The sequence below is a fragment of the Heptranchias perlo genome, chromosome 7 (genome assembly GCF_035084215.1).
Source record: "Heptranchias perlo isolate sHepPer1 chromosome 7, sHepPer1.hap1, whole genome shotgun sequence".
Classification (NCBI taxonomy): Eukaryota; Metazoa; Chordata; class Chondrichthyes; order Hexanchiformes; family Hexanchidae; genus Heptranchias; species Heptranchias perlo.
The window spans coordinates 89,137,824-89,163,754 of NC_090331.1; the positions used below are offsets into that span (position 1 = coordinate 89,137,824).

At 45.6% G+C, this 25,931-nt stretch overlaps 1 protein-coding gene across 3 annotated transcripts in view; it reads left to right on the forward strand.

Annotated features, from left to right (window-relative positions):
• Positions 1–25,931, forward strand: part of LOC137323945 (partitioning defective 3 homolog B-like) — a 750,054-nt gene that overhangs the window by 690,775 nt on the left and 33,348 nt on the right. For all 3 annotated transcript variants that reach the window (XM_067988088.1, XM_067988089.1, XM_067988092.1), the window contains one exon: positions 13,083–13,159. In XM_067988088.1, the coding sequence (XP_067844189.1) occupies positions 13,083–13,159 (77 nt within the window). The remainder of the gene's footprint in view (positions 1–13,082; positions 13,160–25,931) is intronic.

Genomic DNA, 25,931 nt, shown 5'->3' on the forward strand with positions numbered 1-25,931 from the left:
TGGAGCATAAACGCAGGCATGGACCAGTTGGGCCGAATGGCCTGTTTTTGTGCTGTAGACTCTACGTAATTTTATGTACTGTGAGTTCCTGATGACAGCTGCAGTGCTGTGGGGAGGCAGCAAGCAAAGGTCAGGCTTTTCCCTGCTTGAGATAAATGGAAGCCGCACCTCGTGGCGTTGGCATGGGAGCTGCCTGCCCGACACTGTCGTCTTCAGATGCAGGAAGTACTAGGTCCACCAGGGACAGCAAGAGGAAAGAACTGGAGGACGAAAGGATGCAGGGCCTCCCTCATGAGGAGGGTCGTGAGCCTTCATAAATAGATTTTGCTGCTGGTAAATGTTCTGGTTCAGAGTTCCAACAATTCCTTCAGTTTTTATAAAAAAAGTCTTAGACCACTTTTTTTGATCGTGTGGAGAGACTAGAGAAGCTGAGATTGTTCTCCTGCAAGCAGAGAAGATTAATGAGAGATTTAATAGAGGTGTTCAAAATCATGAAGGGTTTTGATAGAGTAAATCAGGAGAAACTGTTTCCACTGGTAGGAGGGTCGGTAACCCGAGGACACAGATTTAAGGTAATTGACAAAAAAGCCATGGGGAAGATGAGAAATTTTTTGCACGGCGAGTTATTATGATTTGGAATGAATTGCCTGAAAGAGTGGTGGAAGAAGATTCATTAGTATCTTTCAAAAGGGAATTGGATAAATACTTGAAAAGGAGAAATTTCCTTGACTATGGGGAAAGAGCAGGGGAGTGGGGCTGATTGGATAGCTCTTTCAAAGAACCAGCATAGGCACGATGGGCCAAATGGCCTCCTTCTGTGCTGTATGATTCTAAAATTGCCTTTACTGTTTTAATGCAAAGTGGATTTTTTTCCCCTCTCTTTTGTTTCTCTCTCTGCTGAAAATAGCCTTTTGGTAACTTGCTCACGTGGCCAACCATTTGTCATGTGTGAAGCTTGACAGGGACTTCCAGCAGGCTATTTGACCACGGAAGGTACCGTAGCTAAACATGATCTTCCCCTCACCTGACATCCACGCACATGGGCTAGCTGGTAATGGGAGCCCTGGCTGTTCTATATTCTTTTCCTGACCCAGGCCATTGTGCCAAACTGGACTGCCTCCACTGCTGCCTCTGTTAGAGTACCTAGTTCAACCTAGACCAGGGATTGAACCTGGGATGTCTCAGTACCACACCAGGCAATAGAGTTACAAACTGAGGCCTTAAGGGAGCTTAGGCCTGATTTTCATCAGCAACTACAACTTGCATTTATATCAGCCCAGCAGCCCTCCGAGATCTCTGCACTCCTCCAATTCTGGCCTCTTGCGCATCCCTGATTTCCTTCGCTTCACCATTGGCGGCTGTGCCTTCAGCTGCTTAGGCCCTAAGCTCTGCAATTCCCTCCCTAAACCTCGCCACAGCTCCACCTCTCCTCCTGTAAGACACTCTTTAAAACCTACCTCTTTGACCAAGCTTTTAGTCACCAGTCCTAATATCCCTTCTGTGGCTCAGGGTCAAATCTTGTTTGATAATGCTCCTGTGAAGTGCCTTGAGACGTTTTACTACGTTAAAGGTGCTGTATAAGTGCAAGTTGTTGTTGTGTAGCACCTTTAGAATAGAAAAATGTCCCCAGGCACATCACAGAGGCATAGGGGAACAAAAAATGATGCCGAGCCAAAGGGGGAGATATTAGGAGCGATGAGTGGGTTTTACAGAGGATCTTAAAAGAGGAGAGAGTGGTGGAAAGGTGAAGGAGTTTAGGGAGGGAATTCCAGAGCACGGGGTCTAGGCAACTGAAGGCGTGGCTGCCAGTGGTGGGGCGAAGAGAGTTGGAGATGATCAAGAGGCCGGAGTTAGAGGAACGGAGAATTCGGGGGTGGGGGGTGTGGGAACAGTGTAACATTGGAAAAGGTCACAGGGATAGGAGTGAGGTCGTGGGAACATTTAAACACAAGGGTAAACGAGTGTAGGTCAGCGAGGCATGATGGGTGAGTGGGACTTGAGTGGGATAGGAAAAGGTCACAGGGATAGGAGTGAGGTCGTGGGAACATTTAAACACAAGGGTAAACGAGTGTAGGTCAGCGAGGCATGATGGGTGAGGGACTTGAGTGGGATAGGAAAAGGGCAGCAGAATTTGGGACAAGCTGAAGTTTATGGAGGGTGGAAGGTGGGAGGCTGAACATGGGAATAGTCGCATCTGGAGGTGTCAAAGGCATGGATGAGAGTTTCAGTAGTAGATGGCCTGAAGGTAGGGACAGATGTGGGCAATGTAATGAAGATGGAAGTAGGCATCAGGGAAAACTGAGGATAAATCAGAGGGGAAAGGAGGAGAAATGTTTTTATGCAGCGAGTTGTTGTGATCTGGAATGCACTACCGGATAGTGGTGGAAGCAGATTCAATAGTAATTTTCAAAAGGAAATTGTATATATACTTGAAAAGAAGAAATTTGCAGGGCTATGTGATAAGAGCAAGTGAGTGGGACTAATTAGTAGCTCTTTCAAAGAGCCGACACAGGCACGATGGGCCGAATGGCCTCTTTCTGTGCTCTATGATTCTATGATAGGCAGTCTTTGTGATGGAGAGAATATGGGGTTGGAAGCTCAGCTCAGGGTTGAGTAAGATGTCGAGGTTGCAAACAGTCTAGTTTAACCGAGACACTGACCGAGGAGGATTATGGAGTTGGTGGTGGAGATACGGAGATTAAGGTGGGCACTGAACATGATGGCTTTGGTCTTCCCAATGTTTAACTGGAGGAAACTGCAGCTCATCCAATACTGGAGATTGGACAAGCAGGCCATGGTGACATATATCTCCTTTCGTTCTCTTTTCTTGATACGCACAGACAGGTGGGTATACTGCAAGATAATACCCACTTTCATATTCACATGATTGGAGTGTTATTAAAGTAGAATTTTCCATTCATTGAGGTGAAGATTGTCAGCACTGGGAAATGGAGTATTTTCCACCCCTGGCACTTGTGTTGGCATTTAGCATTCTCAAGTAAAATATTATTGTACAGGTTAGTTGCAGAGTAAACATTCCTCTACACTGCTCCAGCAGTGCGCTTATTCTCAACATCCAAGAAACATTCCCTCATGCATCAATGTGAATTTTCTATTTCCCACACCAACCAGTCCTTTGGCTGTTCTGACTGTCAGATTAGTGCCTACTCATGCTATGGGCTTGTACCTACTGGCAAGTGGTTTGACTGTCCATACCCATTTCCATGGTACAACCACCGTCAGGCCTAGAGAAGACACTTTCACCCCATCAGTCCGGGCTAGCTTTGAGCCAGGATCCCTGAGATGAAGAAAAATCATGTGCTAACCTACTGCACCATTCACTCCCAATCAGAATTTCTTAAACATAAAGTTTAATGCTACCTCCACTGTGACTAACTTTTCAAGCCCAATTTCACACCAATATCATTCCGTTCAGCTCGATCTCCTCCACAATCATCTGTGTGTCATATTCAATATCTTGGTGATATAATGATAAATACCTAAACAATATATAGCTTTCGATCAAAATTGCTTCTAAGTGTGTTCTACCCCTTCAATTCAGAATCCAATATTCAAACCTTAGACAGAAACTATAAATCTATAAAACTATAAATGACTAAACCATACTGGGTGTCGAAGTCTTTTACCAAACAAATAAAAGTTCTAAAGAATCTGTTTTCAAGGAATACTCCTGGGTAAGATCTTTAATCTCTTGCATATTTGTGAGAAAAGCACCTCCTCCTAACCCCTACACCCAAATGATAGGTAAATATTATATTTGCATGCCATTTACCCCTTTATTTTCCCTATTCCCTCTCCTTATCACTACCTTTCATTCCCCCTCTCTTTTCCCCTTTGCAATTTCCAATTGTCCTCTCCCCTCCCATTTCCCCCTTTGCTATGCATTCTGCACTCTTCCTCTTGCCATTAATTCTACTGCCACCCCTTGGCATCTATTTCCCCTCCATCTGCTCGTACCCAAGTCCGGCTAATGCACTTGGACATGCCCTCCACCTCCCCTTTGCACGCATCCAGTGCTAATGGTCCAGATTGCCAGCTCTGTATACTGAGGCAGGAACTCGCATTCTCACAAAAGTTCTGCCATTCGGGGCCGGAAACGCAAAGAGAAGGAGCGGGACCAGTGCCCAGTGTTTTAGCCGCCAGGCTCCGAAGGAGGGGTGGAATCCCCACTCTTTGGGAGATGCCTTTTCGACAGCACCTCCCAAATCCGTGACCTCTACCACCAAGAAGGACGAGGGCAGCAGGCACATGGGAATCCGAGTACCTCCAAGTTCTCCTCCAAGTCACACACCTTCCCGACTTAGAAATATATCGCCGTTCCTTTATCGTCACTGGGTCAAAATTCTGGAACTCCCTACCTAACAGCATTGTGGGAGAACCTTCACCACACGGACTGCAGTGGTTCAAAAAGAAGTAGGCTCACCACCACCTTCTCAAGGGCAACAAGGGATGGGCAATAAATGCCGGCCTTGCTCGCAGTGCCCATATCCCAAGAATTAATTCAAAAAGCATCACAGACCATGGCCATATAGCTCAGCCTTTTACATAACAGTTGCTTTACTGTCACGTTTTCATTATTTAAATGAGATTCTCATAAAGCGGAGAGTAGTTTTATGTGAGGATGATGGTGATATCATCAGTCATGTATGATCTTGTGGTAAGGCAGGTAGTGCAAAGCAGTAAGCAAAAATGGGTTCTGATGAAGGGAGCAGGCGACACCCAAGAAAAGATTGATTCATTTCAGTTCTACTAGCAGGATAGGGGTTAACTGGAGAATAAAAGTCAGCCATGATGATGGTTTGATATCAGCGGTCGCAGTTATGTAACACGCACGCAGTCACACCTCATGAATCTGACTATCAGCAACTAAATTGCCAGATCACCAAGACTGCCACCTTGTTGAAGTTGATACTAATTTGTATACCTTTGTTTTTGAAACCAGTTCTGTCATGTGTTGAAGTTGACCAATTAACAAGGCTTGGAGTAGAGACGTATGATTTTATAGGGCCCAGTATATTTCAGTATCTATCTGTAATGGTGCAGCATGTCACGTGGCATCAAAGGCACTATTTTGTTGAGCGGGCAGTAGTAGATTTACCGGAAAATAAAAGAAAGAACTTGCATTTATGTTTAGCATAACTTCCTTGCATTTGTACTCTATGCCTCTATTAATAAAGCCCAGGATTCCATGTGCCTTTTTAACCGCCTTCTCAATTTGTCCTGTCACCTTCAAAGACTTTGTACATACACCCCCAGGTCTCTCAGTTCCTGCACTCCCTTTAAAATTGTACTGTTTAGTTTATATTGCCTTTCCTCATTCTTCCTACCAAAATGTATTACTTCACACTTCTCTGCATTAAATTTCATCTGCCATGTGTATGCCCCTTTCACCAGTCTATCCATGGCCTCCTGAAGTCTGTGGCTATCCTCCACATTGTTTACTACATTTCCGAGTTTAGCCTCATCTGTAAACTGTGAAACCATACCCAAGTCCAGGTCATTAATATTTATCAAAAAGAGCAGTGGTCCCAGTACTGACCCCTGGGGAACACCACTGTATACCTTCCTCCAGTCTGAAAAACAACTGTTCACCACTAATCTCTGCTTTTTGTCACTTAGCCAATTTTGTATCCTTGCTGCCACTGTCCCTTTAATCCCATGGGTTTTAAGTTTGCTAACAAGTCTATTATGTGGTACTTCATCAAATGCCTTTTGAAAATCCGTATACACATCAACCGCACTACCCTCATCAAACCTTTCCGTTACTTCATCAAAGAACTCAATCAAGTTAGTCAAACACAATTTCCCTTTAATAAATCTGTGTTGACTTTCATTTATTAGCCCATACTTTTCCAAGTGCCAATTATTTTTGTCCTGGATTATTGTCTCTGAAAGTTTCCCCACCACCGACCTTAGGCTGACTGGCCTGTATAGAATCATAGAAAATTTATAGCACAGAAGGAGGCCATTCAGCCCATCGTGTCCGCACCGACCAAAAATGAGCCAGCCGGCCTAATCCCACTTTCCAGTACTTGGTCCGTAGCCTTGTAGGTTACGGCACTTCAAGTGCATATCCAAGTACTTTTTAAATGAGTTGAGGGTTTCTGCCTCTACCACCCTTTCAGGCAGTGGGTTCCAGACCCCCACCACCCTCTGGGTGAAAAAATTTTTCCTCAGCTCCCCTCTAATCCTTCTACCAATCACTTTAAATCTATGCCCCCTGGTTATTGACCTCTCTGCTAAGGGAAATAGATCCTTCCTATCCACTCTATCCAGGCCCTTCATAATTTTGTACACCTCAATTAAATCTCCCCTCAGCCTCTTCTGTTCCAAAGAAAACAACCCCAGCCAATCCAATCTTTCCTCATAGCTAAAATTCTCCAGTCCTGGCAACATCCTTGTAAATCTCCTCTGTACCCTCTCTAGTGCAATTGCATCTTTCCTGTAATGTGGTGACCAGAACTGTGCGCAGTACTCAAGCTGTGGCCTAACTAGTGTTTTATACAGTTTCAGCATAACCTCCCTGCTCTTATGTTCTATGCCTCGGCGAATAAAGGAAAGTATCCCGTATGCCTTCTTAACCACCTTATCTACCTGTCCTGCTACCTTCATGGATCTGTGGACATGCACTCCAAGGTCCCTCACTTCCTCCACACCTCTCAGTATCCTTCCATTTATTGTATATTCCCTTGCCTTATTTGCCCTCCCCAAAAGCATTACCTCACACTTCTCTGGATTGAATTCCATTTGCCACTTTTCTGCCCACCTGACCAGTCCATTGATATCTTCCTGCAGCCTACAGCTTTCCTCCTCACTATCAACCACACGGCCAATTTTTATATCATCTGCAAACTTCTTAACCATGCCTCCTACATTTAAGTCCAAATCATTAATACATACCACAAAAAGCAAGGGACCTAGCACTGAGCCCTGCAGAACCCGACTAGAAACAGCCTTCCAATCACAAAAACACCCGTCGACCACTAACCTTTGCTTCCTGCCACTGAGCCAATTTTGGATCCAACTCGCCACTTTCCCTCGGATCCCATAGGCTTGTACTTTTTTGACCAGTCTGCCATGTGGGACCTTGTCAAAAGTTAGCCAGACACGACCTCCCCTTAACAAATCCGTGCTGACTGCCCTTGATTAATCCGTGCCTTTCTAAGTGATGGTTTATCCTGTCCCTGTAATTGCCAGGTTTGTCCCTCTCCGCTTTTTTGAACAGGGGTGTAACAATTGCAATCTTCCAATCCTCTGGCACCATCCCCATATCTAGGGAGGATTGGAAGATTGTGGCCAGAGCCTCGGCAATTTCCACCCTTACTTCCCTCAATAACCTAGGATGCATCCCACCTGAACGGAGTGACTTTTTACATTGAGTACTACTAATATTTTAAGTACCTTCTCTTCTTCGAAATAGTGCCATGGGATCTTTTACATCCTCCCAAGAGGTTTAGCATCTCATCCAAAAGACGGCACCTCCAACAGTGCAGCACTCCCTTCCAAGTTAATGCAATCTGTCCTCATAAGAGATGGGGAGAAAATTGATGAGAAAAAATAATTTCTCCCTTCAGGTTATTGTCCACCCACAATCAATTAATTAACTTAATTAATGGAAACGGCCAAAGGCCATTATTGCCCATACAAGTAAACGAGAGAAATAGGCCATAGCATTGAGATGAGTAATTTCCCCAAAAGAAAAGTGCTGAGACTGTTATTAATCAATCTTTTTATTTACAGTTATGGATATATCAAACATTTTGAAGTAAAATTTGAAGAATTGTGCTCCAAGCCAATCCAAGCTTCATGTGATTCTTCAATAGATTTATAGAGTAAATGCATTGGCACTGAGCACTCACCTGACACAATTAATTTTACTGCCGACCTTTAAATCTGACACTGCATACATTGCATCTAAATAATTGCTTAATTAGTTCTTACCCACTTCTTCAATTAAAATCAGTAAGAGCAGGAGAGGTCCGTTCAATAGTTATTTTATATGATAATTCAAAATCTCTTTCATGTTTAAAAGAAAATCAATCGCAGCGCATAAGCTCTTCATAATTCATAGTTTATATTATTATTTGCACTGTTTGCATTTTTCTTTATTTTTCTTACTAAAATCAATAGGATCAACTGAGGCCACCCCAGTCCATAAGTTAAATTACAAGTGATGATAACCAAATCTACCAGCACTGGTCTTCTGTCAAGATCCCCAACTTTGGTTTCTTGGGACATTGCATGTTCCTTCCAACCCATTTTTACTGCTGACTTTGTGTCTTGAGTGATTCTGATATAGCCTCGAACTCCAGAATCACTTGGCACAGAAACCCTGCCTCCCCCAAGCATTCCTGCTGTAAGTTCCAAAAAGCACTGAGTGCAGGCTTGGTCTGATGTTAGAGCGAATCTTTGATCTCTCAGTTGATAATATTAACAACAAGCAATCTTATGCTACCATCCTTCAAATCGCAAACTGTTCACCAGAGCGAGTGTGCCAGGGAGCCTCCAGTTAGCAATGTGAACACGGTGACTGTGTGTAACAGACAACTGTAAACTAGAAAAACAGATAGTAAGAGTTTTTACAGGTATTTAAAAAGTAAAGTGAGCGTTGGTCCTCTAGAGAGTGAGCCTGGGGAATTAATAATGGAGAATAAGGAAATGGCGAAAGAATTGAACAGATATTTTGTATCCGTCTTCACTGTAGAGGATACAAATATCATGCCAGAAATAATTGAGAATCAACAGGTGAAAGGGAGGGAGGAACTTAAAACATTTACAATCACAGGGGAAAGGGTTCTGAAAAAATTATTAGAACTAAAAGCTGACAAGTCCCCAGGTCCTGACGGACTTCATCCTAGGGTCTTAAAAGAAGTGGCTGCAGAGATATTAGATGCATTGGTATTAATTTTCCAAAATTCCCTAGATTCTGGAAAGGTCCCATCAGATTGGAAAATAGCAAATATAACTCCTCTATTCAAGAAAGGAGGGAGACAGAAAGCAGAAAACTACAGGCCAGTTAGCTTAACATCTGTCATAGAGAAAATGCTAGAATCTATTATTAAGGAGGTTATAGCAGGGCACTTAGAAAATCTCAATGCAATCAGGCAGAGTCAGCACGACTTTGTGAAAGGGAAATCATGTTTGACTAATTTATTAGCGTCCTTTGAGGAAGTAACAAGCAACGTGGATAAAGGGGATCCTGTGGATGTGGTGTACTTGGATTTCCAAAAGGCTTTAGACAAGGTGCCGTATCAAAAGCTACTACACAAAATAAAAGCTCATGGTGTAGGGGGTAACATATTAGCATGGATAAAGGATTGGTTAGCTAACAGGAAATAGAGAGTAGGCATAAACGGATCATTTTCAGGTTGGCAAGATGTAACGAGTGGAGTGCCACAGGGATCAGTGCTTGGGCCTCAACTATTTACAATCTATATCAATGACTCGGATGAAGGGACCAAATGTATGGTTGCTAAATTTGGAGATGACACAAAGGTAGGTAGGAAAGTAAGCTGTGAAGAGGACATAAGGAGTCTGCAACGGGATATAGACAGGTTAAGTGAGTGGGCAAAGATTTGGGAGATGGAGTATAATGTGGGAAAATGTGAACTTGTCCACTTTGGCAGGAGGAATAGAAAAGCAGTATATTATTTAAATGGAGATTGCAGAACTCTGAGGTACAGAGGGATCTGGGTGTCCTAGTACATGAATCACAAAAAGTTAGTATGCAGGTACAGCATTTATTGCAAGGGGAATGGAATATAAAAGTAGAGATGTTTTGCTACAGTTGTACTGGGCATTGGTGAGACCACACCTGGAAGACTGCATGCAGTTTTGGTCTCCTTATTTAAGAAAGGACATAATTGCTTTGGAGGCAGTTCAGAGAAAGTTCATTCGACTTATTCCTGGAATGTGGGGGTTATCTTATAAGGAAAGGCTGGACAAGTTGGGCCTGTATACACTGGAGTTTAGAAGAATGAGAGGTGATCTTATTGAAACATGTAAGATCCTGAGAGGACTAGAAGGGTTAGATGCTGAGAGGCTGTTTCTCCTTGTGTGGAGACTAGAACTAGGGGCCACAGTTTAAAAATAAGGGGTCTCCCATTTAAGACGGAGACGAGGAGACATTTTTTCTCTGAGGGTCATGAGTCTGTGGAACTCCCTTCCCCAGAGAGCGGTGGATTGAATATTTTTAAGGCTGAGTTAGATAGATTCCTGATTAACAAGGGAGTCAAAGGTTATAGTAGGTAGACAGGAAAGTAGGGTTGAGGTCACAATCAGATCAGCCATGATCGTATCAAATGGCAGAGCAAGCTCGAGGGGCTGAATGGCCCACTCCTGCTCTTAATTCGTATGTTCGTGTGTATGTAACTGTCTCGTATTTACAAGCCACTCTTTAATTACTTCTCATTGAGCTGAGCCTGCTGGTGTCAGTATTATGCAGATGGTTCTGTCACTTGGTTGTGTCATTTTGTACTTCTTCACAACTGTGGCTAGGAAATTCATCTGTGCCACTTCCTGTGGCAAGCCCAGAGTACCATTGAGGTTATTCTTCTTCTAGATGTTCATTTATAGTCGATGGGACAAGATAGTTTCCCCTCCTTTCACACAAAGGATAGTGGAAATCTGGACACCCTTCTCCCAAAAAGCTGTTGTCAATTGAAAATTTTAAAACTAGACTTTTGTTAAGCAAGAATATTAACAGTTACGGGACTAAGGTAAATGGAGTTAAGATACAGATAAGCCGTGATCTAATTGAATGGCGGAACATGCTCGAGGGGCTGAATAGCCTACTCCTGTTCCTGTGTTCCTCCTCTCCAATTATGTGCAGTTGACCCAGTCACACTGCTTTCTAGTTTCCTTCCTGCAAGAGCAGAGTATACGTGCCATGAATAGTTTGGCTTGGTGCTTGGTTGCCTGCATTGGGTTGTTGGATTGGTTAGATGGTTAAAACATAGCTGAAAGTTATGAGATTAAACTTATGACTTTTTAAAATTTTCTGGCCAACTACAACATCTATTTGGTTCCAAAGATTAAATAAGACACTAAGTTTTTTTTAAAATAAAAGCCTCAGTAACAAAATAGTTACTCAATTACATAAGAACATAAGAAATAGGAGCAGGAGTAGGCCATTCAATAAGAACATGGCTGATCTTCGACCTCAACTCCACCTTCCCACCCGACCCCAAATAGTTCAAAAAGTTAGCAGTATCTTACTTTTTGAAACCCAGTATTATTAGCTTCCAAAGAGCAGTGCACATAGACAGAAACAATTAATTAAAATATGCATACTAACTAGGAAGAAGCTCCAATTCATGTTTAACACGAGTGAAAATTTTAAGTTGAAGGTATTTATCATCTTCTCCCCCTCTCCCCATACTTCTCTCCCAGACCATTCACCAACTGTAATACAAACATACAAAATTGATGGGCAGGAAAAGACCAGCTGGTTCATCAAGCCTGCCGCACACTGCGATGCCTAGAGCATCATGACTAAACACTTCCTTACCACCACCCCACCCCCCCCCCTGCCCCTCGCAGCCATGTAATCTCCTGAAAGGGACAGAAAAACCCAGGGCCAATAAGGGAAAAAATACTCTGGAAAATTCCTCTCCGACCCCCCACCCCACCCCAGACGTTCAAAACCAATCCAGGAGATCACATGGACCAAGTGTTATCTATAAAGACACTTACCTTCTATATGATGCGATCGCTGCCCCAGTCAAGAACCGGCCCAGCTCCCTCTTGAAGGCAGAGAGTCAGCACACACCACACCAGCCGGCGACGTTTTCCAAAACCTCACGACTGTTGGGTAAAAGAAGAACCGCCTAACATCCAGTCCATTCCTACCCTTGCAAAGTTTAAACTCGTGTCCCCGGTCCTCCCCAATCCGTTAAACTAGAATAATCTATCAATAGGAACACTATCCAGCCCTTTAATTATATTATAGACCTCTATCAGGTCACCTTTAAGTCTAGGCTGCTCAGAAGTAAATAAACCAAGGTCTTTGAGCCTATCTAATAGAAAAGGGGTAGACAACCTGTTCCAGGCTTTGCCTATCCTGCTCTGAACCAGCATTCAGTGAGTGGCTGCGTGATAGCTCTCCTTGTGGGTAGTTAAGTAGATTTTCTACAGTGGGAATCAAAGCCTTGTCTTGTCACCCTATCACAGTGTGCATAGTTGCTCCAAAGTGTCCACCACCTTCAAAAATACATCTACATTCAAATGATGAGGAAAACTACTTATGTTTTGTTGTGGGTTGGATGGCCAATTGAGCTGAATTGATTGAGTGATTGGATTTGTTGGCTGGATGACTGGGTTGGGTTGGTTGGGTGACCAAGTGACTAAGTTGGGCTGGGTTGGATTTTTTAAAAATTCATTCTCGGGATGTGAGTGTCACTGGCAAGGCCGGCATTTATTGCCCATCATCAGTTGCCCTTGAGAAGGTGGTGGTGAGCCACCTTCTTGAACTGCTGCAGATCATGTGGTGAAGGTGCTTCCACAATGCTGTTAGTTAGGGAGTTCCAGGATTTTGACCAGCCGACGATGTATGTCCAAGTTGGGATGGTGTGTGATTTGAGGGGAGCTTAGGTGATGGTGTTCCCATGCGCCTGCTGCCCTTGTTCTTCTAGTTGGTGGAGGTCGTGGGTTTGGGAGGTGCTGCCGAAGAAGCCTTGGCGAGTTGCTGCAGTGCATCCTGTAGATAGTACACACTGCAGCCACGGTGCATTGAATTGGATTCATTGCTTGAATAGCTAACTGGTGAAGACTGGGTTTACTCATAGGATAAGATGGGTTGGGCTGATGGGTTGGCGAGCTGACTGGATTTAGTTAGCTGGCAAGGTAAGCAGGATTGAGGTGGTTTAAGTGGGTTTGGTTACTTGGCAAGCTGACTACTTTGCCTGGTTGCCTGGATCGGTTGAACTGAATTGATTAGATAGCTAGGTTGAATTGGTTAGATGATTTATTTATTTGCAGGAATGTTGATCAAACAATCATAGCTGATGTCATGCTACATACTGTCGGGTATTGTCATTAATATTCCTTGCATTTGTTTGCAGATACAAGCTCCTGTAAAAGGGCCAAATGGTCGCCCCCGGTTTGAAGAGCTGGAACATCACTACACCACACTACCAAGGTAAGGCGACCTGCACCAATAACAATGTCCTGCAATTCGTTGTGCAAAGCCACATTATATGATGTGATGCAAGAAAACAAAAAAGCATGAAGAGCGAAAAAGCCATTTGGCCCATCAAGCCAATTAAAAAGGCTATATATAATCCCACTATAAATAGAGTCTACCTAGCCCATTTAGTCTTCTAAACAAGGGGTTTGTTAAGACCTTAAAAATAAATCAAATTGCTTCGCTAACTTTTCATCCTACATGATTCTTCCTTGATTGGTTGCTTTCTTTGGCTTGATATTCCCAAGAACCCAGTGGCTCAGGGCCCATTATCTCTATCTGTACTTACAGTTCTCATCCTGTTCCTAACCAGTTATTCATCCAGCTTTTTAAACCAGTTGGTTGATGCAGCATTAACTGCTCTTGCTGGGAGTCTGCACTCTGTGGTAAACAAATTCCTTCAAATCGCCAGACTTGCCTGAAGCTTGGCTGCCATTGCAACGCTGCTTTCAGTAACCTCTGCACTTCTGTCCCGGTATAATGTGAAATCTGATCTTCTGGTCATCTCAACTGACCATATTGACCTGTCTTAATTAACCAGCTTTTATCACAGCTGAGAAGGTTATCATATAAATTACAGGGCATTGTATTTTTGGAAAAGTATTTAGCACTGTTTTTCTCTGTTGCAACAAAAACCACAGCATTTATGTAGGTATAATTACGTTGGTCCACTCGATCTCCTGGACTGGTTTCGATCGCCTGAGGAGGTCAGATAGGAATTTTACAGAGTATTTTTCCCCTTATTAGGTGTTAGTCGTGGCTCAGTTGGCAGGACTCTTGCCTCTGAGTCAGAAGGTTGTGGGTTCGAATCCCACTCCAGAAATGTAACCACATAGTCTAGACTGACGCTCCCAGTGCCACTACTGAGGGAGAGCTGCATTGTTGGAGATATTGGAGTCTATTTGCAATGGTGGCGGGTTGGTAGCGGGGCGGGGGGGGGGGGGGGTGAAGGTGCGCATGGCAAATCCGCATGAACAAAACTTATCATTTCCGACGCAATTGCATAGTGATTGCTGATGATTAACTTCCTCTCTGGGTTTTGCGCCCGGCAGCCAGTCTGAGAGTGGAAGATCGGGGGGGGGGGGGGCGGCGAGAGTGGAAGATCGGGGTGGGGGGGGCGGCGAGAGTGGAAGAACGGGGGGGGGGGGCGGCGAGAGTGGAAGAACGGGGGGGGGGGGGGCAGAGTGGAAGATCGGGGGGGTGGGGCAGAGTGGAAGATCGGGGGTGGGGGGAGAGTGGAAGATCGGGGGGGCGGCGAGAGTGGAAGATCGGGGGGGCGGCGAGAGTGGAAGATCGGGGTGGGGGGGGGGCGGCGAGAGTGGAAGAACGGGGGGGGGGCAGAGTGGAAGATCGGGGGGGTGGGGCAGAGTGGAAGATCGGGGGGGCGGCGAGAGTGGAAGATCGGGGGCGGAGAGTGGAAGATTGGGGGGGGGGGGAGAGTGGAAGATCGGGGGGGCGGCGAGAGTGGAAGATTGGGGGGGGGGGGAGAGTGGAAGATTGGGGGGTGGGGGGAGAGTGGAAGATTGGGGGGGGGGGGAGAGTGGAAGATTGGGCGGGGGGAGAGTGGAAGATTGGGGGGGGGGGGAGAGTGGAAGATTGGGGGGGGGGGGGGAGAGTGGAAGATTGGGGTGGGGGGAGAGTGGAAGATTGGGGGGGGGGAGAGTGGAAGATTGGGGGGGGGGGGAGAGTGGAAGATTGGGGGGGGGGGGGGAGAGTGGAAGATTGGGGTGGGGGGAGAGTGGAAGATTGGGGTGGGGGGAGAGTGGAAGATCGGGGGGGCGGCGAGAGTGGAAGATCGGGGGGGGGGGGGGAGAGTGGAAGATTGGGGTGGGGGGAGAGTGGAAGATTGGGGTGGGGGGAGAGTGGAAGATCGGGGGGGCGGCGAGAGTGGAAGATCGGGGGCGGAGAGTGGAAGATTGGGGGGGGGGGGAGAGTGGAAGATTGGGGGGGGGGGGGGAGAGTGGAAGATTGGGGGGGGGGGGGGGGAGAGTGGAAGATTGGGGGGGGGGGAGAGTGGAAGATTCGGGGGGGGAGAGTGGAAGATTGGGGGGGGGGGAGAGTGGAAGATTGGGGGGGGGGGGGGAGAGTGGAAGATCGTGGGGGGGGGAGAGCGGAAGGTTGGGGTGGGGGGGGGAGAGTGGAAGATCGGTGGGGGGGGGGAGAGCGGAAGATCGGGGGGGCGGCGGAGAGCGGAAGATCGGGGGGGCGGCGAGAGTGGAAGATCGTGGGGGGGGGGAGAGCGGAAGATCGGTGGGGGGGAAGAGAGCGGAAGATCGTGGGGGGGGGGAGAGCGGAAGATCGGTGGGGGGGAAGAGAGCGGAAGATCATGGGGGGGGAGAGTGGAAGATCGGGGAAGGGAGAGGGGGAGAGAGCGGGGGGTGAAGAGCGGGATATCGGGGAGGGAGACATCGGACATCAGACCAGGGTGCAAAGGTAGGTTCATTTTGTGTTTTAACTTCCGTCTGTGGTTTTTTATTTAATTTATTTAGTTTCTTTTTCCCTGATCCGGCCCTTATTGCCTGGTTTCACCAAGCGTGATTCAGAAGCAATGGGCAACCCACCCAGGTAAGTTAAAAATCGTTACAATCACTTAATCTGTCACAGATAAAATGCTTTAAGTACCTCAATGAGGTACATTTGGCTCTTTAACTGTCATCCTGCCGGCTTTAATTGCCGGCGGGACTTCCAGTTTTGGGTTGCCTGCGCGCACACAGGTGCATCCCTTAGAAACTCGGAAGTTGCCGGATTGGAGCCAGCTTCCGAACCCGAACAGGATTTCCGCGATTTTCGGCGCCTGCAATTGCCCCCTAAAATTGAGCCCATTGTCTTTCAGATGAGACATTGAACCGAGGTCCCATCCGCCCTCGCAGGTGGACGTAAAAGATCCCATTGCGCTATTTCGAAGAAGAGCAGGGGAGTTCTCCCTGGTGTCCTGGCCAATATTTATCCCTCAACCAACATAATTAAAAACAGATTATCTGGTCATAATATCATTGCTGTTTGTGGGACCTTGGCTGCTGCATTTTGTGACTACACTTCAAAAGTACTTAATTGGCTGTGAAGTGCTTTGGGATGTCCTGAGGTCATGAAAAGCACAGTATAAATGCGTTCTTCTTTCTTATTGGCCCTAGGTGTTTCTCTTCTGCCTCTCCCAGGAGATTCCATGGCTGTTGCTGTAGGGGGGGTCAGGGCGGGGGGGGGGATGCAGGGGACGGCGACAGGTGTAAGGAAGTGTCCAGTCATGATGCTCCGACCATCGTGAGTTGGGGGCAGGCTTGATGGACCAGCTGGTCTTTTCCTGCTCGTCATTTTCATATATTAGTGCAACATAAATTGTACTAAACCGCTCTTGGGCACTATGCTGTAATGAATCCTTGCGTGTTGCCGATTTTGTCGGTATCACTTGTCGAGGCTTAAACTGTAGCAGAGCAAAAAAAAAACACACAACATTTATTTTCCAGCAACTTTGATTTCTTTCCTCCTAGACTTACAGTTTGAAAGGGTTTCCATTCAAAATTGCGATATTTGTCACCGTGGATTAGCTACACATTGCCCCCTTTATACCGCAGGGCTGCTTCCAACAGCAGGAGCGATCTTTCTGACACGAGCAGCAAAACCCTCTACTTTTGGGGGCGTCACCTGATACCCCTGACTGAGTGGTGTCACTAGCAGCAAAACAAAACATTTTCCATCATCGTAAAAGATCCCACAGCACTATTTGAAAGAAGGGCAGGGGAGTTCTCCCCAGTGTCCCGGCCAATACTTATTCCTCAACCAACGTCATTTAAAAAACAGATTATCTCGTCATTATCACATTGATGTTTGTGGGAGTTTGCTGTGCACAAATTGTCTGCCACGTTTCCTACATTACAACAGTGACTACCCTTCAAAAGTATTTCATTTGCTGTAAAGCATTTTGGGACATCCTGAGGTCATGAAAAGTGCTATATAAATGCAAGTCTGTCTGCCTTCCTTTCTTTCTCTCTTTCTTTCTTCCTCCCTTTTTCTCTTTCCCTTTTTCTCTTTCTTCCTTTCTCACTCTCGTCTGAGATTCTGAGCAGCTGAACCTGTGAACAGGTCAGTGCCACACCACTGAAATGCAACATAATGGAAACTGCCCCAGTAGCATAAAAGGGGAATTAAAAGGTCTTTTGAGGATTCCAATGGTACATCTGCCATTGCAACGCAAATCAATATGGGCGGTGATCTAAATTCTTTTAAACATTATTTCTGTTTTGTAAAATTTCACGGAAGTGGAGAGCTGAATGGTGCAACACATTAGAATTTTGTTCTTTCTGCTCTTGGACCTGGATTTGAATCTGTTCCAAACTGATTAGTCGGCAAGTCATTTCTCCTTGACAGCTGTTTAGCCTCCCAAGGGTTTGGGCAGCGTTAACTTCAGTTCCTCGTGGATCTCAGTGCACAGCCTCAAACAGCCCATAATTTGGCACTAATTAGGCAGCTTCCTTCAGTGAGTCCGTATGACTTGCCTGATGTGAGAATATCAAAGTGACACAATACAGAGAGTGATCCTTGGGGTTGGGGCAAAGGTGCACTGTAGGGACAGTGTAGAAGGAGTTATGAATTTTACATAACCCATATATATATCCGTCCAGGGATTGCTCAATACTGTCACAGACTACAAGGAAGAATGTGTTCCATTTCCCTGCCCGGCAATCCCTCACCTTGATAAGTACAAACACACACACACAAACTTGTTCCAGCAAATATTATACGACAGGAAATATGTGTTTATTTAATAGCTTGCAAAGGAAATTCTGTGTTCAGTGCATTAAGGACCCAGGTTTGAAAGCTGATCTCCATAATCCAGGTTTCACTGTATGGCTTTGTTGCATTAAGTAAATCTCAAAATAGCAAAAGTATTTCCTAACACAGTATGTATTATTGGGGCATAGTGTGCCATTGTACATTGGAGCTGAGATTTTTGCATGTTTTTAAAGTGTCAACATGACAGGCCCTCCTCCCAATGGCTTGAGTGGGTAAATGCATCAGGTAGTGTGGTACAGGCCAGCCAGAACCCAAGAACATGCAGAGTTTGCGGAGCTAAGCCAAGGCACCTAAAGGGCCACTACACTTGCAGCAATAGCCCTGGGCGATGGGGGGGGGGGGGAGAAATCAATCAAGAGTCCAGCTCCTGAATGTTATCCAGTGGGCTCTGGTGGAATTGTGTATGAATGGATGCCAGGTGAGAATCGAGTCAGCCTTATTTGTGATGCCATTTCCCCTCAGCCTCTTCTGCCTCCGTTTCTCGTGGTGAGGTAGCTCCATTGACATGTTAATATTCTACTCTCCTCTCCTCATCTGATTTATATTTTCCCTCCCTCTCCTTTCTTTCCACCTTCTTCCCTCCCCCCAACAAGCTAAATGAATTGATGTATAGATTCAAGGATGTTGGTGGCCTTTCAATAACTCGCCCAAGTGAGCATTAGTTGCGTGTGGAACATAAGAACAGGAGTAGGCCATTTGGCCCCTCAAGCCTGTTCCGCCATTCAGTTAGATCATGGCTGATCTGTATCTTAACTCCATCCACCTGCCTTGGTTCTGTAACCCTTAATACACTTAGCTTAATAAAAAAAAAATCTATCTATCTCAGTTTTGACATTTTCATTGATCCCCAGCCTCAACAGCTTTTTGTGGGGAGGGAGTTTCAGATTTCCACTCCCCTTTGTGTGAAGAAGTGCTTCCTGACATCACCCCTGAACGGACTAACTCTAATTTTAAGGTTATGCCCCCTTGTTATAGACTCCCCCACCAGAGGAAATAGTTTCTCTCCATCTACCCTATCAAATCATCTTAAACACTTCAAGTAGGCAGAATATAGAAAATTCAGAGGGTAAGTGAAAAAGGAAATAAGAGGGGCAAAGACAGAGTATGAGAATAGACTGGCAGCCAAGATAAAAGGGAATCCAAAACTCTTTCACAGGCATGTAAACAGTAAACGGGTAGTAAGAGGAGGGGTGGGGCCAATTAGGGACCATAAAGGAGATCTACTCAACGAGGCAGAGGGGATGGCCGAGGTACTAAATGAGTACTTTGCATCTGTCTTTACCAAGGAAGAAGATGCAGCCAGAGTCTCGGTAAAGGAAGATATAATTGAGATACTGGAATGGCTAAAAATTGATAAAGAAGAGGTACTAGAAAGGCTACCTGCACTTAAAGTAGATAAGTCACCTGGTCCGGATGGGATCCATCCTAGGTTGCTGAGGGAAGTAAGGGTGGAAATTGCGGAGGTACTGGTCATAATCTTCCAAACATCCGTAGATACTGGGGTGGTGCCAGAGGACTGGAGAATTGCAAATGTTACACCCTTGTTCAAAAAAGGGTGTAAGGATAAACCCAGCAACTATATGCTAGTCAGTTTAACCTCAGTGGTGGGGAAACTTTTAGAAATGATAATCTGGGACAGAATTAACAGCCACTTGGACGAGTGTGGATTGATTAGGGAAAGCCAGCACAGTTTTGTTAAAGGCAAATTGTGTTTAACTAACCTGATAGAGTTTTTTGATGAGGTAACAGAGAGGGTAGATGAGAGCAATGCAGTTGATGTGGTGTATATGGACTTTAAAAAGGCATTTGATAAAGTGCAGCATGGTAGGCTTATCATCAAGATTGAGGCCCATGGAACAAAGGGGGCAGTAGCAACATGGATACAAAATTGGCTAAGTAACAGGAAACAGAGTGTAGTGGTGAACGGTTGTTTATCGGACTGGAGGGAGGTGTACAGCAGTGTTCCCCAGGGGTCGGTGCTGGGACCACTGCTTTTCTTGATATATATTAATGACATGGACTTGGGTATACAGGGCACAATTTCAAAATTTGCAGATGACACAAAACTTGGAAGGGTAGTAAACAGTGAGGAGGATAGTGATAGACTTCAAGAGGATATAGGCAGGCTGGTGGCTTGGGCGGACACGTGCCAGATGAAATTTAACACAGAAAAATGTGAAGTGATACATTTCAGTAGGAAGATCGAGGAGAGACAATATATACTAGAGGGCACAATTCTAAAAGGGGTACAGGAACAGAGAGATCTGGGGGTATACATGCACAAATCGTTGAAGGTGACAGGGCAGTTTGAGAAAGTGGTTAAAAAAGCATACAGGATCCTGGGCTTTATAAATAGAGGCATAGAGTACAAAAATATGGAAGTCATGATGAACCTTTATAAAACACTGGTTCGGCCACAACTGGAGTATTGTGTCCAGTTCTGGGCGCCGCACATTACGAATGATATGAAGACATTATAGAGGGTGCAGAAGAGATTTACTAGGATGATTCCAGGGATGAGGGACTTTAGTTACGTGGATAGAGTGGAGAATCTGGGGTTATTCTCCTTTGTACAGAGACGGTTTCGAGGCGATTTGATAGAGGTATTCAAAATCATGGAGGGTCGAGTCAGAGTAGATAGAGAGAAATTGTTCCCATTGGCGGAAGGGTCAAGAACCAAAGGACACAGATTTAAGGTGATTGGCAAAAGAACCAAAGGTGACATGAGGAAAAACTTTTTTACACAGCGAGTTGTTAGGATCTGGAATGCACTGCCCAAGGGGGTGGTGAACGCAGATTCAATCATGGCCTTCAGAAGGGAACTAGATAAGTACTTGAAGGGAAAAAATTTGCAGGGCTACAGGGATAGGGCGGGGGAGTGGGACTAGCTGGATTGCTCTTGCATAGAGCTGCACGGACTCGAGGGGCGGAATGGCCTCCTTCTGTGCTGTAACCTTTCTATGATTCTACAATTAGTTTTGTATAGAGCTTTTCATGACCTCGGGACATCCCAAAGCGCTTTGCAGCCAATTAAGTACTTTTGAAGTGTAGTCACTGTTGTAATGTAGGAAACAAACAGCTGCTTGTTTACATTCCTTTATAGGCACCTGTGATACAGCAACTTGCAAGCCACTTAATAGTGCTCAACAGTGGACATTTTGAGGTTTGTGTCCCCGATCCCCCATTGAATGATGGGGAGAGAAGGGTGCAAGTGGGGCTGCAAGAGTTGCTGATGGTGTTTCCTCAGGACCTGACGAATGTTAGAGTGGGTTCCCGTTGTCATATTCAGTCTGCCAGCCAATGATAGTATAAAATAGTCCTCAATTTTCCCACAAAGGTTGAGGAGCAGCCCCCCACCCCCCACCCCCCCACCAATGGCCATTTTAAAGGAGCTCCGTGCTGTGTCCCTGAGCTATCTGGGGGGAGGGAGGAACCTTCAGTGTAGGTAATGTAAATTTCACCTTGAGCACGGCCAAGTGAATTATAATCTGTCTCGCCACTCTCGCACAAACCCGAGAAAACAGATGTTTCAAACTGGGTAGGCTTACCAAAGAAAGTCAAAGGGCTGTAAGCAGGGGAAGGAAGTATGCGTATTTTTCATGGGGTTACTGAGCTTAGGGGATTTGTGGGGAAATAATGTTAAGCTATGTTACTGTGGAATGCTTATCTCAGGAAATTGGGGCTGAACTTTAAAGGCTAAAGACAAACTCTTATCTTAAAAAGAAAAGCATATACTTCAATTCGCTGTTGGTGGTATAATCAGTGCTACTAAGGATTCAATCACCAAAAATCCTCGAAATAAAATAATATGATTTTATTTTAACATTTAAAAACAAAAACACATGTGTTAGCTTGCCACGAATGCTGGTTTCAAGTTGGTGAGCAGCGAAGTTTGCAGCTGCACATGTTCTCACGCTCTCTCTCTCCCATTTAGTTCCCTGGCAGAGGTAAAAGAAAGAACGAACTTGCATTTATATAGCGTCTTTCACGACCTCAGGACATGCCAAAACACTTTACAGCCAATGAAGTACTTTCAAAGCGTAGTCACTTTTGCAATGTTGCAATTTGCGCACAGCAGGGTAATCCGTTTTGGTTGAGGGATAAATATTGGCCAGGACACCGGGGAGAACTCCCCTGCTGTTATTTGAATAGTGCCGCGGGATCTATTACGACCACCTGAGAGGGCAAACGGGGCCTTGGTTTAACGTCTCATCCGAGAGACGGCACCTCCGACAGTTTAGCACTCCCTCAGTACTGCACCAGAGTGCTCAAATCTCTGGAGTGCGACTTGAACCCACGACTTCTTACTCAGAGGTGAGAGTGCTGTCACTGAGCCACGGCTGAAACATAAGTGCAGTCAAGTTTAAAGTCACAACACGGAACATTGGAATCCCAGTAAGGTTTTGTGCTCCCAAATCAGTACTCAGTGTGTCACTGATCTATGCCAGGTGGGGAAGGAAAGAAGAATGTTTATTTGTACATTCCCCCCTTATCACATCCTCAGGACACCCCACAGTGCTTCACAACCAATCGATTAACTTTTTGAAGTTGTCGATTTGCACAGCGAGATCCCACAAACAGCAAATGAGATGAATGGTTGTAATCTGCTGGGTTTTTTTTGATGGTGTTGTGTATGGTAGGAATGTTGGCCGGGAAACCAGAAGGACACTCTTGCCCTTCTTTGGCGCTGTGGGATCCTCTACAACCATTGAAACAGGCAGAAGGGGCCTTGGTTTAACGTCCCCTCCGAAAGAGCAGCAGCCAGCTGGTAACTCAGTGAGTGTGAGACTCGGACTGTTTGACTTGAAGGTATCCAGTGTCCTCCGAATCCTTTCAGTGATACACTTTGACAGAAATCCTCTTAATTAGCTAACTTTTCCAAGATAAAGTTTCAAACATAACACAGCTGCCCTAATCTGACATTGACTTGTGAGGTGTTTACAGAATTATTTATTTAACATATATACAATCTACAGCTGTGAAAAATTAATTTTATACGTAAAGATACGTCACTCAGCATTGAGACAGGAATTTATTTTAATAATTGAGGATTCTTTTAAGTGGTTTAAGTTATGATAAAAACCACTCGATAGAGTCAAGCTTGGAGACTTGACAGCTTGCACACATGCCCTTACATAGGAAACGTAGCTACATTTTCTCTCTCTTTTATTAATATTTTAAAGCTAGGATAAAAAAGATAGAAAGAAAGACTTGCATTTATATAGCACCTTTCACAACCTCGGGACGTCCCAAAGTGCTTTACAGCCAATGAAGTAATTCGGGCTTCGATCTAATGGTTTAAGGCGTCATTGAACCGCTCCTCGAGATTACTGCCTAGTAATCGCTTCCAGATATCTTCTCTTTCCCAGAATTTTGTATCATGCTACTCTTCGTCGTTCATTTTAAACCATGAAACAGTTGTAAACAATTAGGACAGAGAACAATTTAAGAAAAGACCATCACTCTGCCAAACAGTAACCCAGTCCAAGAGTGAAGAAGTATCGCTGTACAGGACCCTATCCGCTCATGGCACGTAGCTTAAAAGCAGCGTGCCTGCTATTCTGCATCGTTCATCACCTAAGATGCACATATACTTCCTTGTATAACTCACTAAAATAACGCTATTTGAGGGGAGAAAGTAAAGAAAGAAAGAGTTCGCATTTATATAGTACTTTTCAGGACCTCAGGACGTCCCAAAGCATTTCACAGCTAACAAAGTATTTTTGAAGTGTAGTCACTTGCAATGTAGGAACTATGGCAGCCAATTTTTTTTTTATTCATTCATGGGATGTGGGCATCGCTGGCGAGGCCAGCATTTATTGCCCATCCCTAATTGCCCTTGAGAAGGTGGTGGTGAGCCGCCTTCTTGAACCGCTGCAGTCCGTGTGGTGAAGGTTCTCCCACATTGCTGTTAGGGAGGGAGTTCCAGGATTTTGACCCAACGACGATGAAGGAACGGCGCTATATTTCCAAGTCGGGATGGTGTGTGACTTGGAGGGGAATGTGCAGGTGGTGTTGTTCCCAATTGCCTGCTGCCCTTGTCCTTTTAGGTGGTAGAGGTCGCAGGTTTAGGAGGTGCTGTCGAAGAAACCTTGGCGAGTTGCTGCAATGCATTCTGTAGATGGTACACACTGCATCCCTGGTGAGCCGGTGGTGAAGGGAGTGAATGTTTAAGGCGGTGGATGGGATGCCAACCAAGCGGGCTGCTTTGTCCTGGATGGTGTCGAGCTTCTTGAGTGTTGTTGGAGCTGCACTCATCCAGGCAAGTGGAGAGTATTCCTTCACACTCCTGACGAGTGCCTTGTAGATGGTGGAAAGGCTTTGGGGAGTCAGGAGGTGAGTCACTCACCACAGAATACTGAGCCTCTGACCTGCTCTTATAGCCACAGTATTAATGTGGCTGGTCCAGTTAAGTTTCTGATCAGTGATGATCCCCAGTATGTTGATGGTGGGGGATTCGGTGATGGTAATGCTGTTGAATGTCAAGGGGAGGTGGTTAGACTCTCTCTTGTTGGAGATGGTCATTGCCTGGCACTTGTCTGGTGAGAATGTTACTTGCCACTTATCAGCCCAAGCCAGGATGTTGTCCAGGTCTTGCTGCTTGCAGGCACAGACTTCTTCATTATTTGAGAGGTTGCGAATGAACTGAACACTGTGCAATCATCAGCGAACATCCCCATTTCTGACCTTATGATGGAGGGAAGGTCATTGATGAAGCAGCTGAAGATGGTTGGGCCTAGGACACTGCCCTGAGGAACTCCTGCAGCAATGTCCTGGGGCTGAGATGATTGGCCTCCAACAACCATTACCATCTTCCTTTGTGCTAGGTACGACTCCAGCCACTGGAGAGTTTTCCCCCGATTCCCATTGACTTCAATTTTACTAGGGCTCATTGGTGCCACACTCGGTCAAATGCTGCCTTGATGTCAAGGGCAGTCACTCTCACCTCACCTCTGGAATTCAGCTCTTTTGTGCATGTTTGGACCAACGCTGTAATGAGGTCTGGAGCCGAGTGGTCCTGGCAGAACCCAAACTGAGCATCGGTGAACAGGTTATTGGTGAGTAAGTGCCGCTTGATAGCACTGTCGACGACACCTTCCATCACTTTGCTGATGATTGAGAGTAGACTGATGGGGCGGTAATTGGCCAGATTGGATTTGTCCTGCTTTTTGTGGGCAGGGCATACCTGGGCAATTTTCCACATTGTCGGGTAGATGCCAGTACTGGAACAGTTTGGCTAGAGGTGCGGCTAGTTCTGGAGCTCAAATCTTCAGTACTACAGCCGGGATGTTGTCTTTGTTGTATCCAGTGCACTTAGCCATTTCTTGATATCACGTGGAGTGAATCGAATTGGCTGAAGTCTGGCTTCTGTGATGGTGGGGATATCGGGAGGAGGCCGAGATGGATCATCCACTCGGCACTTCTGGCTGAAGATGGTTGCAAACGCTACAGCCTTGTCTTCTGCACTCACGTGCTGGACTCCACCATCATTGAGGATGGGGATGTTTACAGAGCCTCCTCCTCCCGTTAGTTGTTTAATTGTCCATCACCATTCACGACTGGATGTGGCAGGACTGCAGAGCTTTGATCTGATCCATTGGTTGTGGAATCGCTTAGCTCTGTCTATAGCATGTTGCTTCCGCTGTTTAGCATGCATGTAGTCCTGAGTTGTAGCTTCACCAGGTTGGCACCTCATTTTTAGGTACGCCTGGTGTTGCTCCTGGCGTGCTCTTCTACACTCCTCATTGAACCAGGATTGATCCCCTGGCTTGTTGGTAATGGTAGAGTGAGGAATATGCCGGGCCATGAGATTACAGATTGTGCTGGAATACAATTCTGCTGCTGCTGATGGCCCACAGCGCCTCATGGATGCCCAGTTTTGAGCAGCTAGATCTGTTCTGAATCTATCTCCTTTAGCAAGGTGGTAGTGCCACACAAC